A 17,444-nucleotide genomic window follows, 5' to 3' on the forward strand; every position below is an offset into this window, starting at 1 on the left:
GCCGGAGTTAACAAGCTCCACAATTCAATGTTCATATTTAAATAACCTTAGAGCATAATAGATCATTGCAAAATAAACCAAGAACTAACATAGTGCACACACTGTCCACATTACACTATGAAGGAGGAATAGATCACATCAATACTATCATAATGATAATTAACTCCACAATCTACAAGAGATCATGATCATAGCCTACGACAAGAACCACACGGTGCACACACTAGTCACCTTTACACCATGCAGGAGGAATAGACTACTTTAATAACATCACATGAGTAGCACATGACCTAGTAGCGATACAAAGCTCATCATATGGATCTCAATCATGCAAAGCAATTCACGTGATCATTGTATTGGAGTACAGAGAGAGAGATTAACCACATAGCTACGGTAGAGCCCTCAGCCCCGGGGGTGAATTACTCCCTCCTCATCATGGAGACAGCGATGGCGGTGAAGATGGCGGTGGAGACGGCGGTGGAGATGACTCCGGGGGCAATTCCCCGCCCCGGCGAGGTGCCGGAACGAGACTTCGTCCCCCGAATTGGAGTTTCGCGATGGCGGCGGCGCCCCCGGAGTCTTTCCGGAGTTTCGTCAATTGGTACGGTGTTTTTAGGTCGAAAGGGATTTTATAGGCGAAGAGGCGGCGCAGGGGGCACACGGGGGCTCCCCACCACGAGGCCGGCGCGGGCCCGGGCCGGGCCGCGCCGCCCTATGGTGTGGTGGCCCTCCGGCCCCTCTCCGAGCTCTTCTTCGGTGTTCGGAGCCTTCCGGGAAAAATAGGAGGTTTGGTCTTCGTTTCGTCGAATTCCGAGAATATTGCCCGAACAGCCTTTCCGGAACCAAAAACAGCAGAAAACGAGGAACCGGCATCGTGGCATCTTGTTAATAGGTTAGTTCCGGAAAACGCATAAAATCATCATAAAGTGCAAGCAAAACATGTAAGTATTGTCATAAAACAAGCATGGAGCGACAGAAATTATGGATACGTCGGGGACGTATCAGTGCACAGTGAATAATAATATATATGCTTTGGACTTGACAAAGTAAACGCTAATTTTAATCCACATGTGTTAAGCCCATCTCGTAAAAGTGTTAAACCGCCTATTCGACGTCCTCCTCTAGACGACATCCGTGTACTTTCATACGTTAGTTACTAGGGATGGAAACCATGGTTGCCTCGTGTATTCGAGGTTAACATGTAACTTGTAAATAATATTGCAAACCATGTTTGTGATGACTTCATCAATACATAAGCTCTACTTCTCGATCTTCAAATGTTCAAACATGTGAATGAGTTCAAGTGTGTGAGACTACATACGTGCGTGTGTGGACGTATGCACGTGGACATGGGCGTTGACGTTGGACACGAGGGACTGCATTTTTATACGAAATATTAAAACAAAAAAGACTCATTCCTAAGTTTAGCATGGAAAAATGGTACAAAAGGAATGAGCTCGGACTTTCATCGAAATTATTAGGGATCCAAACCATGGTTGCTCTCATGCATCCAAGTTATCTTTCAACTGATAGGTGATAATACACAGCTAGGAAAAAGCTTGTTTATGGTGACTTTATCAATTTGTAAGCTATGCTCGATCTTTAAATGTGTAGTGAGTGAGTGTGCGAGTGCTTATATACATGCATGTATCACGTGGACGCATGTGTACGTGGTCACATGAGGGATTGCATGTTATAGATAATATTGAAAATGACTCCTCTCTATTTTATAGTGTGGATATATTGAAAGGGATGATCTCACACTTTCACCTTTATGTGCAACCGATAACTAGGACCACATGTCTCGGCGAGTAACGTTAAGGAAAAGATGAATGGCAGGATAGGTCATCTAAATTTATTGCCATGTCACATGAAAACAATGCTAGTTCCTAGTTCTAACTCGTAATAACGGGATGGAGCTGCACACGTTTTCTAAAGTCATAACCGATGCCATAATTAAGTAGAACAACAGTGTGTTGTTTTTGTGTAGAGAGCAAAGGACATTTGTTTGGAAAACTAGCATGACGAATGTGTCGCTAGTGCAACTAGTGCAACCCGTTACTTACTAGAGATGCAAACCATGGTTACCCTCGTGCGTTCAAGGTTATCATGTAACTTGTAAATGATATAACAAAACATATTTGTGATGGCTTCATGCCTATTTAATCTCTGCTACTTGATCTTCAAATGTGCAAACATGTGAATGCGTTAAAGTGTGTGCATATGTACATATATGCATGTGTGGGTGTATGCACAACTCCTGCGTGGGTGAACACAAGGGACTGTATTTTATAACTAATATTGAAATAAAAGAAATGCTCAATTCTAAGTTTAGAATGGAAAAATGGCGCCCTAGGAATGAGATCAGACTTCCACCATGATTAACAGGGATCCAAACCATGATTTCCCCCGTGTGTTGAAGTTATCATTAAACTAGTAGGCGATACACGCTAATAACAAAAAATCTTTAGGATAACTTTATCAATTCGCAAGTATGCTCCTTGTTCTTCAAATGTGTAAACATGTGAGCGAGTTTGACTGTGATTGAGTACGTGCGGGTGTCACGTGGACGCATGCGTGGTCACTTGAGGGATTGCATGTTATACATAATATTGAAAAATAACTCCCTTTTCTAATTTTATAGAATGGAAAGAAAGGGAGCGGTGTTTTGAAACATGGGTGCATATGCTCCCTATATTTTAAAGTGCATCTTATAAACATTTTAAATTTCAAAAAACGGAAACATAAAATTTGCACGTACATCTTCACGTGCTACGCGCTCACAAAGTCGTTTCATAAACAACCGACTTATCATGTGACGTGTGTAAAAAAGATAAAATTATGTTCTGAAAATAATGCTTGTCGCAAGATAAACTTTCTCCTTTTTACATAACCACAAAAATTATTGGTTTTTCATGAAACTTGACGAACACACTTATATTATGGATATGTACATGTAGGATTTTTTGTCTAAATTTTTTGACATTTCAAAATATGATTTTTTGCTAGAGGGAGCATATGCACCCGGGAGCCGAATTGAATTTCCGGGAAATAATGATAAGAAAGAGCGACCTCACACCTTCACCTTTATGTGCAACCGACAACTGGGACCACCTTCCTTGGCGAGTATGTTAAGAAAATATTGGAGGGCAGGATATGTCATCGAAATTTATAGCTACATCACATATAAACAAGGCTAGTGTGTAGTTCTAACTCTGAGCAACGAGAGGGAGCCGCACACGTTTTCTAGAGTCGTAACCGATGCCACAGTTAATTAGAACTACATTTGTCGCAAGCGTGTTATTTTCATGTAGAAAACAAAATACATTTATTTGGAAATAGACATGTTGAATGCATCACTAGTGCAACTAGTGCCACGTGTAACTTACTAGGGATGCAAACCATGGTTACCCTCACACACCCTGATTATCAATTAACTTGTATGTGATAAAATATGTTAGATATGGCTTCATCAATACTTAAGTCATGTTGCTCGATCTTCAAGTGTGTAAACATGTGAATAATTTGAGTGTACATGTCAACGTACAAGCGTGTATGGGCCTGCACACATGAACGCATGCGTGGGTGGGCTCAAGGGACTGCATGTTGTACCCAATACTAAAATAATAATGACTCATTTGTAATTTTAGCATGACATAATGGTACGGAGGAATTTCATGTTATACACAATATTGACAAATGACTCCTTTTTAATTTTATAGCGTGGATATGATGCTAACAAATGAATGATCTCACACTTTCACCGTTATGTACAACCGACAATTGGGACCACCTGCCTCGGTGAGTAACATTAAGAAAATGATGAATGGTAGGATAGGTCATCTAAATTTATTGCCACATTACATGAAAGCAACGCTAGTGCCTAGTTCTAACTCGTAACAGTGGGATGGAGCAGCACACTTTTTCTGAAGTTGTAACCGATGCCATAATTAAGTAGAACAACCTAAAGCACACTTTATCAATTCTAAGTATGCTCGTCGTTCTTCAAACGTGTAAACATTTGATGAGCATGTTCGACTGTGCTTGAATACGTGTGGGTGTCACGTGGACGCATGCGTGCATGGTCACTTGAGGGATTGCATGTTATACACAATATTGAAAAAATAACCCCCTTTTCTAATTTTATAGAATTGAAATAATGATAAGAAAATAGAGAGCTCAGACCTTCACCTTTATGTGCAACCGACAACTGGGAATACCTGCCTGAGCGAGCAACGTTAAAAAAATATTGGAGGACAGGATATGTCATCAGAATTTATAGCTACATCACATAAAAACAAGGCTAGCATATAGTTCTAACTCTGAGCAACGGGAGGGAGCTGCACACATTTTTTTTGGAGTCGTTCCCGATGCCTCAATTAATTAGAACTAGAGCTGTTGCAAGCGTGTTATTTTTATGTACAAAATACATTTATTTCGAAACAGACATGTTGAATGCATCACTAGTGCAACCGGTCGACCGGGCCTGGGACCGGGCCATCCGGTTTCAACCGGGTCTGGCACCGGATGATGACCGGACTAGGGGTCCAGGCATACTGGATAGTGCCCGGTTGGCACCAGCTGGGGATCCGGTCGGCGCCAGGCTGGGCCGGTCAGGCGCCCGGTTGGACCAGGCCTGGGACCCGGCGCGGCGGCCGGTGCCATCCGTAACTTACTAGGGATGCAAACCATGGTTGCCCCTCGCACGTCCTGGTTATCAAGCAACTTGTAAGCGATACGAAAAACATGTTTGTGATGGTTTCATCAATACTTAAGCCATGATGCTTGACCTTCAAGTGTGTAAACATGTGAATAGTTTGAGTGTACGTGTTTGCATACAAGCGTGTATGAGCTTGCACACGTGAACACGTGCGTGGCTGGGCACAAGGGACTGCATGTTTTATCCAATACTAAAATAATAAGGACTCATTGTAATTTTAGCATGACATAATTGTACGGGGGATTGCATGTTATACACAATATTGAAAATGACTTCTTCTTTAATTTTATAGCGTGGATATAAGGCTAACAAAGGAATGATCTCACACTTTCACCGTTATGTGCAACCGACAACTAGGACCACCTGCCTTGGCCAGTAACGTTAAGAAAATGTTGAGTGACAAGATAGGACATCAAAATTTATCCCCACATCACATGAAAACAATGCTAGTGCCTAGTTCTAACTAGGAACATCGAGGTGGAGCCGCACATGTTTTCTTAAGTTGTAACCGATGCAATAATTAAGTAGAACTACATTTGTCGCAAGTGTTTTATTTTTGTGTAGAGAGCAAATTACATTCATTTAGACAACTGACATGTTGTATGCGTCACTAGTGCGACTAGTGCGACACGTTAGATGCAAACCATGGTTGCCCTCGTGCGTTTCCAGGTTATCATGTAACTTGTGAATGATATAGAGAACAAGTTTGTGATGGCTTCATCAATACTTAATCTCCGCTATCTTCAAATGTGCAAACTTGTGAATGGGTTCGTCTATGTGTTATGTGTACATGCGTGTGTGTGTGTGTGGGCATATGCATGTGGACTCGTGCGTGAAACATGAGGGACTGCATTATGACTCAATTCTAAGTTTAGCATGGAAAAAATGGCGCGGAAGGAATGAGCTCGGACTTCCACCAGAAGTAGTAGGGATCGAAATAATTAATAGATATCCAAACCATGATTGCCCTCGTATGTCGAAGTTATCATTCAACTGGTAGAGTATACACACTAATAGCAAAACATCTTTATGGTGACTTTACCTGTTCGTAAGCTATGCTCCTCGATCTTCAAATGTGTAAATATGTGAGTGAGTTCGATTGTTCTTGAATACGTGTGGGTGTCATGTGGACGCATGCGTGCGTGATCATTCGAGGGATTGCATGTTATACACAATATTAAAAAATAACTCCTTTTTTAATTTTGTAGAGAACGAGATAATACATCACCTTTATGTGCAACCGACATCTGGGACCACTTGGCCTTGAGGAGTAACGTTAAAATATGTTGGAGGGCAGGATATGTCATAGAAATTTATAGCTGCATCACATGAAAACAAGGCTAGTGCCTAGTTCTAACTCCGAACAACTGAAGGGAGCTGCACACGTTTCTCTCAAGTCGTAACCGATGCCACAATTAATTAGAACTATATTTGTCAGAGTTGTGTTGTTTTTCTGTAGCGAACAAAGTACATTTATTTGGAAACTGACATCTTGAATACGTCACTAGTGCAACTAGTGCCACGCGTCACTTACCAGGGATGCAAAGCATGGTTGCCCTCGTGCATCCAGGTTATCATGTAACTTGTGAGAGATATAGAAAAGGAAGTTTGTGATGGCTTTATAAATACCAAAACTCTGCTGTTAGATCTTCAAATTGTTAGATCTTCAAATGCGTAAACATGTGAGTAACTTCGAGTGCACGTATCTATGTACGTGCATGCGTGAGCGTGCGCTCGTGGACGTGTGCGTTGGTAGGCACAAGGGACTGCATGTTATATCCAATATTGAAATAAAAAAGGACCTATTTGTAATTTTACCATGGAATAACGGTATGGAAGGGCATATCTCAGGATTTCACGAGAATTATCTTGCACGCGCAGAGTAGTTATTCACTACCTATTTTAGGAACTCAGAATTCGAAAGCGCCAGGTCACTATATCAAAGCAACAACGGCCCTCTTGCTACCATTTTGAAAATAAGGCTATTGCGCAGTTCTAACTCTGAACAATGGAGGGAGAAACACATATTAACTTAAGTCGTAACCGTCGGCACAATTAATTAGAACTATATTTGTCTCAAGTGTGTTATTTTTATGTAGAGAACAAAGTATATTTATTTGAAACCGACATGCTGAATGTGTCACTCGTGCAGCTAGCGCCATGTGTCACCGTGCATCCAGGTTATCATGTAACTTGTTAGCGATATAGCAAAGCATGTCTGTGATGGCTTCATAAATACCGAAGCTCTGTTGTTAAATCTTCAAATGTGTAAACATGTGAATGACTTCGAGTGCGCGTGTCTATGTGCGTGCGTGAGCGTGCTCTAGTTTGCGCCGGTGGGCACAAGGGACTGCATGTGTTATATCCAATACTGAAACCAAAAGGGACCTATTTGTAATTTTACCATGACATAACGGTACATAAGGGCATATCTCTCTCGATTTCACGAGAATTATTTTGCACGTGTAGAATACTTATTCACTACCTATTTTAGGAACTCGGATTTCTAAAGTGCCAGCTCACTATATCAAAGCAACAACGACCCTCTTGCTACCATTTTCAAAACAAGGATATTGCGCAGTTCTAACTCTGAACAACGGGAGGGAGCAACACATGTCTTCTGAAGTCGTAACCGATGCCACAATTAATTAGAACTACATTTGTCGCAAACGTGTTATTTTTGTGTAGAGAACAAACTATATTTATTTGAAACCGACATGGTGAATGTGTCACTCGTGCAACTAGCACCACGTGTCACTTACAAGGGATAGCAAAGCATGTTTGTGATGGATTCATAAATACCGAAGCTTTGCTGTTAAATTTTCAAATGCGTAAACATGTGAATGACTTCGAGTACGTGTGTCCATGTACGTGCGTGCGTGAGGTGCGGTAGTGTGCGTCAGTGGGCACAAGGGACTGCATCCAATATTGAAACCAAAAAGGACCAATTTGCAATTTTACCATGAGATAATAGTACCGAAGGGCATATCTCAGGATTTCACGAGAATTATTTTGCACACGTATAGTACTTATTCACTACCTATTTTAGGAACTCATAATTCGAAAGCGCCAGCTCACTATATCAAAGCAACAACGACCCTCTTGCTACCATTTTGAAAACAAGGATACTGCGCAGTTCTAACTCTAAACAACGGGAGAGAGCAATACATATCTTCTGAAGTCGTAACCGATGTCACAATTAATTAGAACTACATTTGTCGCAAGCGTGTTATTTTTGTGTAGAGAACAAAGTACATTTATTTGAAACCGACATGCTGAATGTGTCACTCTCGTGCAACTAGCGCCACGTGTCACTTACAAGGGATGCAAAGCATAGTTGCGCTCGTGCATCCAAGTTATCATATAACTTGTTAGCGATATAGCAAAGCATGTTTGTGATGGCTTCATAAAACCGAAGCTCTGCTATTCAATTTTCAAATGCGTAAACATGTCAATGACTTCGAGTGCGCGTGTCCATGTACGTTCGTGCGTGAGCATGCACTAGTGTGTGTGGGTTTGCATATTTTCTGAAGGTGTAACCAACACCACAATTAATTAGAACTATATTTGGCGCAAGCGTGTTATTTTTGTTTAGAGAACAAAGTACATTTATTTGAAACCGACATGCTGAATGTGTCACTCGTGCAGCTAGCGCCATGTGTCACTCAAGGGATGCGAAGCATAGTTACCCTCGTGCATCCAGGTTATCATGTAACTTGTTAGCGATATAGCAAAGCATGTTTGTGATGACTTCATAAATACCGAAGCTCTGCTGTTAAATCTTCAAATGCGTAAACATGTCAATGACTTCGAGTGCGCGTGTCTATGTGCGTGCGTGAGCGTGCTCTAGTGTGCGTCGGTGGGCACAAGAGACTGCATGTTATATCCAATACTAAAACCAATAAGGACCTATTTGTAATTTTACCATGACATAACGGTACATAAGGGCATATCTCACGATTTCACGAGAATTATTTTGCACGTGTAGAGTACTTATTCACTACCTATCATAGGAACTCGGAATTCTAAAGTGCCAGCTCACTATATCAAAGCAACAATGACACTCTTGCTACCATTTTGAAAACAAGAATATTGTGTAGTTCTAACTCTGAACAACGGGAGGGAGCAACACATGTCTTCTGAAGTCGTAACCGATGTCACAATTAATTAGAACTACATTTATCGCAAGCGTGTTATTTTTGTGTAGAGAACAAAGTACATTTGTTTGAAGCCGACATGCTGAATGTGTCACTCGTGCAACTAGCGACACATGTCACTTACAAGGGATGCAAAGCATGGTTGCGCTCGTGCATCAAGGTTATCATGTAATTTGTTAGCGATATAGCAAATCATGTTTGTGATGGATTCATAAATACCGAAACTTTGCTGTTAAATTTTCAAATGCGTAAACATGTGAATGACTTCGAGTGCGTGTGTCCATGTACGTGCGTGCGTGAGGTGCGTTAGTGTGCGTCGATGGGCACAAGGGACTGCATCCAATACTCAAACCAAAAAGGACCTATTTGTAATTTTACCATGACATAACGATACATAAGGGCTCTCATGATTTCACGAGAATTATTTTGCACGTGTAGAGTACTTATTCACTACCTATTTTAGGAACTCGGAATTCTAAAGTGCCAGCTCACTATATCAAAGCAACAGCGACACTCTTGCTACCATTTTGAAAACAAGGATATTGCGTAGTTCTAACTCTAAACAATGGGAGGGGGCAACACATGTCTTCTGAAGTCGTAACCGATGTCACAATTAATTAGAACTACATTTGTTCGCAAGCGTGTTATTTTTGTATAGAGAACAAAGTACATTTATTTGAAACCGACATGCTGAATGTGTCACTCGTGCAACTACCGCCACGTGTCACTTACAAGGGATGCAACGCATGGTTGCGCTCGTGCATCCAAGTTATCATATAACTTGTTAGCGATATAGCAAAGCATGTTTGTGATGGCTTCATAAATACCGAAGCTCTGGTGTTAAATTTTCAAATGCGTAAACATGTCAATGACCTCGAGTGCGCGTGTCCATGTACGTTCGTGCGTGAGCGTGCGCTAGTGTGCGTGGGTGGGCACAAGGGACTGCATCCAATACTGAAATAAAAAAAGACTTGTTTGTATATTTACCATGACATAACGACACGGAAGGGCATATGTCATGATTTCACGAGAAATATTTTGCTTGTGTATAGTAATTATTCTCTACCTATCTATTTTAGGAACTTAGAATTCGAATGGGCCAGCTCACTATATCAAAACAACAACGACCCTCTTGCTACCATTTTGAAAACAAGGCTACCGCGCAGCTCTAACTCTGAACAACGGGAGGGAGCAACACACGTTTTCTAAAGTCGTAACCGCGACGCCACAATTAATTAGAACTATATTTGTCGCAAGCGTGTTATTTTTTTATGGAACAAAGTATAATTATTTGAAACCGACATGTTGAATGTGTGACTCGTCCAACTAGCTAGCGCCGCGTGTCACTTACCAGGGATGCAAAGCACGGTTGCGCTCGTGTATCTAGGTTATCATGTAACTTGTTAACGATATAGCAAAACATGTTTGTGATGACTTCATCAATAATGTAGCTCTGCCGATGGATTCTCAAATGTGTAAACATGTGAATGACTTGGAATGTGCGTGTCTACGGACGTGCGTGGGTGGACACAAGGAACTGCATGTTACACCAAAACCTGATATAAAAAGGATCTTTTTGTAATTTTAGCACGAAATAATGGTACAGAAGGGCAGAGCTCGGAATTTTGCAAGGATTATTTTGCAAGCGTAGAGTGATTATTCACTACCTATTTTAGAATTTCAGAAAATGAAAGCGCCAGCTCACTATACCAGGCACCAACGGACCCTCTTCCTACATTTCGCAACGTGGGTTTTTGGCAACGTAATGGCAATTCAAAATGTGCTACGTACCCAGGGTGCATTTGTATAAATCCATCCATTTGATTTATAGAAGTCATCAATTACAGGATTTAATAGAAGATTTAGTCCAGCAATTCCAATTACTGATGCGAGACCAAACGCAGCTGTACATGATGGGAGGCGCATGAATCCTCCGTTGGAAGGGAGTGGAATTACGCGCCCACATTTATTCAGGATATATATGCTGAGATCTCCCAACATAAATTCCTACCACGGTAAAAAATCCAATGATTAAAGCTGCCATGTCCTTTTATTTTCGTGCGTGGGTAATTTCTCCGGTCCAGAGTAATTTCAGTGCATGCGTGGATTTTTTTTCCCGTCACAACCTCCCGTTTGTTGCAAATACCGCTATTTTGGCGGTGAAGAAAAATGAAGTGCATGGTGAGCCGCCGTAGGATCGGGATAGGTACGGTTTTGCCTTGGCACCCACGTAGACGATCAGGAAACAAGGCTAAAATATCTCTACCCAAAATTGCATGACGTCATCCGGGGATTAGACTGCAACAAAATTAGAGGGGTCCTTGCTCGCCGGGTCTTTTCTCGCCAAAATCATTTGAGCACAATGAAACCTGGGTGGGTCACGTGACCCGAAGCAGAAGAGCGCTGCTGACACGCGGGGCCCGCATGCACGCCAGTCGGGTGGCCGCGTGACAGACTAGTATTTTCCTGGGTCCTGATTCCGGCAAGCTAGGGTGGCCGAAAGATGGTGGTGATAGCTCACCGAGCGGCCCACTTGCCGGAGATTCTGAAGGTATGATTCGGCCTGGAGATGAAGCTGTCAAATTCGGCCCATACTGAAAGACGGTCAGATCCGTGACGCGCAAGACAATAAATTATGTATGTAATCTAGGCTTAGCCGTATCCGGCAAAATCTCTACCCGTGTAACCCTAGAGCCTTTATAAGCTGGATCCTGGAAGCCCTTAGAGCAAGACACAACTCATTGTAATCGCGCACTTGTTCCCTTATTTATAACAGCACGTAAGATCCTGCCGCTATTGCGAGGTCTGAAGCTGGGTAACTCGTGTGACCGGTGACTCCTCGCCCTATGAACCCTCCTCTCTCTCCCCTCCACAAGGCTCCCCTAACCAGAGACTCGTAGAATACACAACGACAAGCCCTCTATACCCTTGTGTGGTGCGCCAGGTATGGATAAAACTGCCATCCTTAGAAAGGAGGACTCCCTTGAGACTGGTTCTATTTTCCTTTATTTTAGTCGGTTTCTAATATTTGTGTTTGGTTATTGTAGAAATTTGGCTCCTTTGGAAAAACAAAGACCACTTTGCTTCCATTGCGGCTTATTATTTATCGGAACTTTTTTATGCCTTGTTTCGTTTAGGTTATACTTTTGCAAAAAAGAAGTTAAGCCAATAAACCAAATCATAAGAAATTCCTATGGAAGTATGTACATACATGCATTGGTGCTAAGCCGCTATGGATAACACTAAAATTTCAAATTCTAAAGATATTTTATCTCAAGGATGCTTAATTTTTCTTGCTTGAGTCCATACTACTCCCACCACTATCTACAATAAAAATAATTGATCAACATAATTTTTCGCCATGATAGGTCATCAAAATTTGTCGCCATGTCACATAAAAACAAGGTTAGCTAGTGTGCATTTCTAACTCCGAACAACGGGTGGGAGCCGATCACATTATGAAAACCGATGTCATAACTGATTAGAGATACCGAAATACCGTGGGGGAAGCCCCTACGGCGAAGTATTGTATTTTTGTGTAGAGAGTGAACAAATTTTTTGTAGAAATGAGAGTAAATAACATTTATTTTGAAACTGGCATGTTGAATGTGTCACTAGTTCAACCGGTAATATGTATTGTTTACTAGGGATGGAAACCATGGTTGCCCCCATGCGCCCATGTTATAACGTAACTTGTAAGAGATATATCAAAACATGTTTCTGATATCTTCATCACTATTTTAGCTCTGCTACTCAATTTTCAAATGTGTAACGATGTGAATGAATTTGAGTGTAGTGTGTGTCTATGTGGGCGTGTGTAGGCATGCTCTCATAGGCATTTGCATGGGAGGACACGAGGGATTGCATGTTATACCCAATACTGAAATAAAAAAAAAGGCTCATCATTTAGAACTTTAGCATGTAAATAATGATGTGAAAGGAATGAGTACAGACTTCCACTAGAAATAATAAGGATCGAAACCATTGAGGCCCTCGTGCGTCCAAATTATCATTCAATTGGTAGATGATACAAACCGATAGCAAAGGATGTTTATGGTGACTTCATCAATTCGTAAGCTTTGCTACCCAGTCTTCAAATGTGTAAACATGTGAGGGAGTTCGACTGTGCATGTATACGCGTGGGTGTGCACGTGGACGCATGAATGTGCGGTCACCCGAAAGATTGCTTGTCATACACAATATTAAAAAGGACTCATTTCTAATTCTATAGCATAGAAATAACGGTAAGAAAGGAATGAGCTCACAATTTCACCTTTATTTGCAACTGATAACTGGGACCACCTGTCTGAGCGAGTAAAATTTTAAAAAAAGTTGGAGGGCAAGATAGAGCATGAGAATTTACCGCCTCATCACATGAAAACAAGGCTAGTGCGTAGTTTTAACTCTGAATAACGGGATGGAGCCGCTCATGTATTCTGAAGTCGTAACCGATGGCATAATTAATTAGAACTATATTCGTCGGTAGCGTGTTATTTTTGTGTAGAGAGAAAAATACATTCATTTTTCAACTGACATGTTTAATGTGTCACTAGTGCAAGTAGTGCGATGCGTTACTTAGTAGGGATGCAAATCATGGCTGCCCCTCGTGTGTGCGGGTAATGTAACTTGTAAGCGATATAGCAAACGATGTTTCCGATGTCTTCATCAATACTTAAGCTCCACTACTCAACCTTCAAACGTGTAAACATGTGAATGAATTTGAGTGTCTGTGTTTAGGTGGTGTGTGTAGGCATACACACGTAGGCGTGTGTGCGGGCGGACAAGAGGCATGTTATATCCTATACTGATATAATGCCTCTAAGTTATCATTGGCTAATTAGCGATACACACCGATAGCAAAGCATGTTTATGGTGATTCATCAATTTGTAAGCTCTACTAGTCTATCTTCAAATGTGTAAACATGTAAGTGATTTCGAGTGTGCATGTATGGGTGAGGGTGTGCACATGGACATCATGCGTGTGTGGTCACCCGAGGTTTTACATGCTATACAAAACATTGAAAAAATAATCCTTTCTAATTTTATAGCATGGTAATAATGGTTAGAAAGGAGTGAGCTAACACTTTCTCCTCTATTTGCAACCGACAAATTGGACCACCTATCTCATCGAGTGATGCTAAAAAAATGTTGGATGGCAAGATAGGTCATCGGAATTTTCCACCATCAAATGAAAACAAGGCTACTGTGTAGGTCTACCTCCGAACAACTGGAGGGAGAGAGACGCACACGTTCTCCAAGTCGTAACCGATGCCATAATTAAATAGAACTACATTTGTCGCAAGCGTATTATTTTTGTGTAGCGAACAAAGTACATTTATTTGGAAACCGACATGTTGAATACGTTACCAGTGCCACGCGTTACTTACTAGGGATGCAAACCATGCTGCCCTCGTGCGTCCGGGTTATCATGTGATCTGTAAACGATATAGCAAAACATGTTTTGTGATGGCTTCATCAATACTTAACCTCCGCTACTCGATCTTCAAACCTGTAAAGATGTGAATGAGTTTGAGTGCGCGTGTCTACGCGGCGGCGTGCGTGTGGCGTGTGCACGTGGCGGTGTGCGTGGGTGGACACGAGGGCCCGCATGTTATACCCAATAAGGAAATAAAATAGGACCCATTCATAATTTTAGCATGGCATAATGGTATACAAGGACCGAGCTAAGACTTTCACCAAAATCAATTTTCCACGCGTAGAGTAGTTATTCACCGCCTATTTTATAAATCTGAAATTCAAAAGTGCCAGCTCAATGTATCAATCACCAATGGCCCTCCTGCTACATTTTTGCAACGTGAGTTTTGCCAAAGGAAATGGCAATTCAAAATTTTGTATCCAAGGTTCATCTGTATCCGTTCATTTTTATTTTGTAGAAGTAATAATTGCAGAAGTTAATAGCAGATTTTTTTCCAGCCATTCCAATTACTCCTCGATCATGCAAGAACAAATGCAGCTGTAATATGATGGGAGGCAGTGTATGAATACCTGTTGGAAGGGAGTGGAATTACGCGCTGAGATATACTCCAGGATATATGCTGAGATCTCCTCACATAAATTTCTACCCCAATAATGTCAAATGATTAAAGGTGCCACGATTTATTTTTGCGTCTGGCCAAAAATTTTAGGGGGGGGGGTCAAGAGTAATTTTGGTTCGTGGACTTTGTCTTCCGAAAAAGAAACATGGCGAGTATTCATCTCCGTGACTCTTGGATACGATCCGTTGCTCCCATGCGTAGTATTTTGAAGCCGAAGAAATGCGTTGCATGGTCAGCCATTGGATCGGGATAGGAACGCTTTTGCCTTGGCACCCAAGTAGCCGATCAGAAAACAAGGCTGAAATATCTCTAACCAAAACCGCATGACGTCACCCTATAAAAGATGCCCAAATTACCCTCCAACTTAACCGAGGTTTTAGAGGGGACTTTTTTTGTCACCCAAAATCATTTCAGCACAATTAACCCCGGCGGGTCACATGACCCGACGCAGAAGCGCGCAGCTGACACGCGGGGCCGCGTGCACGCCAGTCGGGTGGCCGCGTGACAGGCTAGTATTTTCCGTTTGTGCCCCTGAGAGGTGGGCCCCTCGTAAACATGAGCCGCTAGCCGTGCGATGGGAACACATGACCGATTCGCTGGACCGCCAGTTCCATCTCACGCGGGGCCCGCCGGAAATTACTGCCTGCGTGAAATGTTTTGGGGTGCCAGTAAAATGTACTACTACCGTACTGCTGTAACCAGGCAGCCGCATTTATTTTTACGATATAGGGAAAAAGATTTGATATCGTGTTTCTTTCTTTCTAAAAAACGAATTGAGATGAAAAGTTGACATGGAAGGGAGGCAGGAGGGGAAATAATAAAAAGAAAAAAGAAGAGAGGGGGCGAATAAAAAAAAGATCCGTGTTTCCGGAAATGGGCTCCCGCAATCCTATAAAAGTGGACCGCCCAGCCGGACTCAAGCATCAAACAACCAGACGCACGTCCCCCGCACACACCCACAGCATTCTTCTCTCTTCTTCCTTCGTCGCCCGCCGTCCCCCACACACCCCAAAAATCTCAACAACAACAAACACCTCATCGCCTCCCCAAGTCGCCAGCTTTCCACTCCCCCACCGCGCTCCCGGAGTTCCTCGTGCTCTATCCGGCGCCGGCGGTGTCTTTTCGCCGTCCGCTGTGGGGTTTACGAGGAATCTTTCAGGGGTTTAGGCGGAAGGCAAATGCGATTGGAGTTTTAGAGGAGGATCCTGCGATGTATGCCATGGAGGAGCAGAGTTTCGTGGCGGTGAAGCGGACGGAGCACGTCGAGGTGACCTCCCGCACCGTGCCCGCGCCGTCGTCGGCCGGCAAGGTGCGGTTCGCCGGCCCCCGGACGGTGCGCGTGTTCTGCGACGACGTGGACGCCACCGACTCGTCCAGCGACGAGGACGACGGCGGCGTGGAGCGGCGCCGCGTCAAGCGGTACGTGCAGGAGATCCGGCTGCAGCCCGCGCCGGTGAAGGAGGAGGCCGTCTTCCCGGCGAGCCGGGCGTCGGCCGCGTCGTCGTCGTTCGGCACCACGACGGCGGCCAAGCCCGCGGCCCCCGTGCGGAAGCGCAAGGCGGAGGCGGGCGGCGGCGAGCGGCGGTTCCGCGGCGTGCGGCGCCGGCCCTGGGGTAAGTACGCGGCGGAGATCCGCGACCCCTGGAAGCGCGTCAGGGTCTGGCTCGGCACCTTCGACACCGCCGAGGAGGCCGCCCGCTGCTACGACTCCGCCGCCATCAAGCTGCGCGGGCCCGACGCCACCGTCAACTTCCGCCGCGGCGAGGGCGCCGAGGAGGAGGTGGTGGCCGCGCAGCCGCCCGCGCTGTCCAAGAACGGCTTCTCCTCCGCCACCTCCTACGACTCGTGCGAGGAGGAGTCGTCGCACGTCGCCGCGGCTTCCCCGACCTCCGTCCTCCGCTCCTGCCCTCCCTCCGCCCTCGCAGCCGACGACAACACCACCACCTGCAACAACAACAAGAAGCCGCCGTCTCCCTCTGCCCCGACCCCAGAAACCGACGAGTCGAGCGGCAGCCTGTTCGGCTGCTCCTACTTCGCCGGCGAGCTCTACAGCGACTTCGACCTGCTCTCCGACTTCGCGGCGGAGCCCATGGACTTCCTCTCCAACCTCCCCGAGGAGCCCTTCACCTTCTCCAGCGACAACAACACCAGCTCCTCCTCGCTATCCGACTCCCAGCAGCAGCAGCAGCAGCAGCTGCTGTACCCGCCGTCCCCGTCGGCGCTGCGGCAGGCGGACGAGTTCTTTGAAGACATCACCGACCTGTTCCAGATCGACCCTCTCCCCGGCATCTAGTCCGCGGAACAACAACTGTAAAACACCGGATTAGGCGCCTAGTCCGGTCAATTTTGTTTGCATTCGTTCATTTTTCTCGCTTTCCAGTAGATAGCCAGCATGTTATCGTTCGTTCGTTTCGGCAGCGTAGTGTACTGCCCGGCGGGGAAGAAGAAGAATCCTCGCCGTCGGGGGTTTAGAGTGATGATGAGAGTTCTTGAGTCTTTAGATGAGAAAAG

The 17,444-nt window shown here is 44.0% G+C and overlaps 1 protein-coding gene across 1 annotated transcript; it reads left to right on the forward strand.

The window, feature by feature from the left end:
* The first annotated feature begins 16,143 nt into the window (after window positions 1-16,143).
* LOC124660472 (ethylene-responsive transcription factor CRF1) lies at window positions 16,144-17,226 on the forward strand. The gene has a single exon (XM_047198287.1). The coding sequence runs from the start codon at window positions 16,144-16,146 to the stop codon at window positions 17,224-17,226; it is 1,083 nt and encodes a 360-aa protein (XP_047054243.1).
* The last annotated feature ends 218 nt before the right edge of the window (window positions 17,227-17,444 follow it).

The sequence above is a fragment of the Lolium rigidum genome, chromosome 6, assembly GCF_022539505.1.
Source record: "Lolium rigidum isolate FL_2022 chromosome 6, APGP_CSIRO_Lrig_0.1, whole genome shotgun sequence".
NCBI classification, from domain to species: domain Eukaryota; kingdom Viridiplantae; phylum Streptophyta; class Magnoliopsida; order Poales; family Poaceae; genus Lolium; species Lolium rigidum.

Bases quoted from the DNA above. Each gene is read 5' to 3' on its own strand.
- LOC124660472 (XM_047198287.1), top strand. From the start codon at position 16,144: ATGTATGCCATGGAGGAGCAGAGTTTCGTGGCGGTGAAGCGGACGGAG.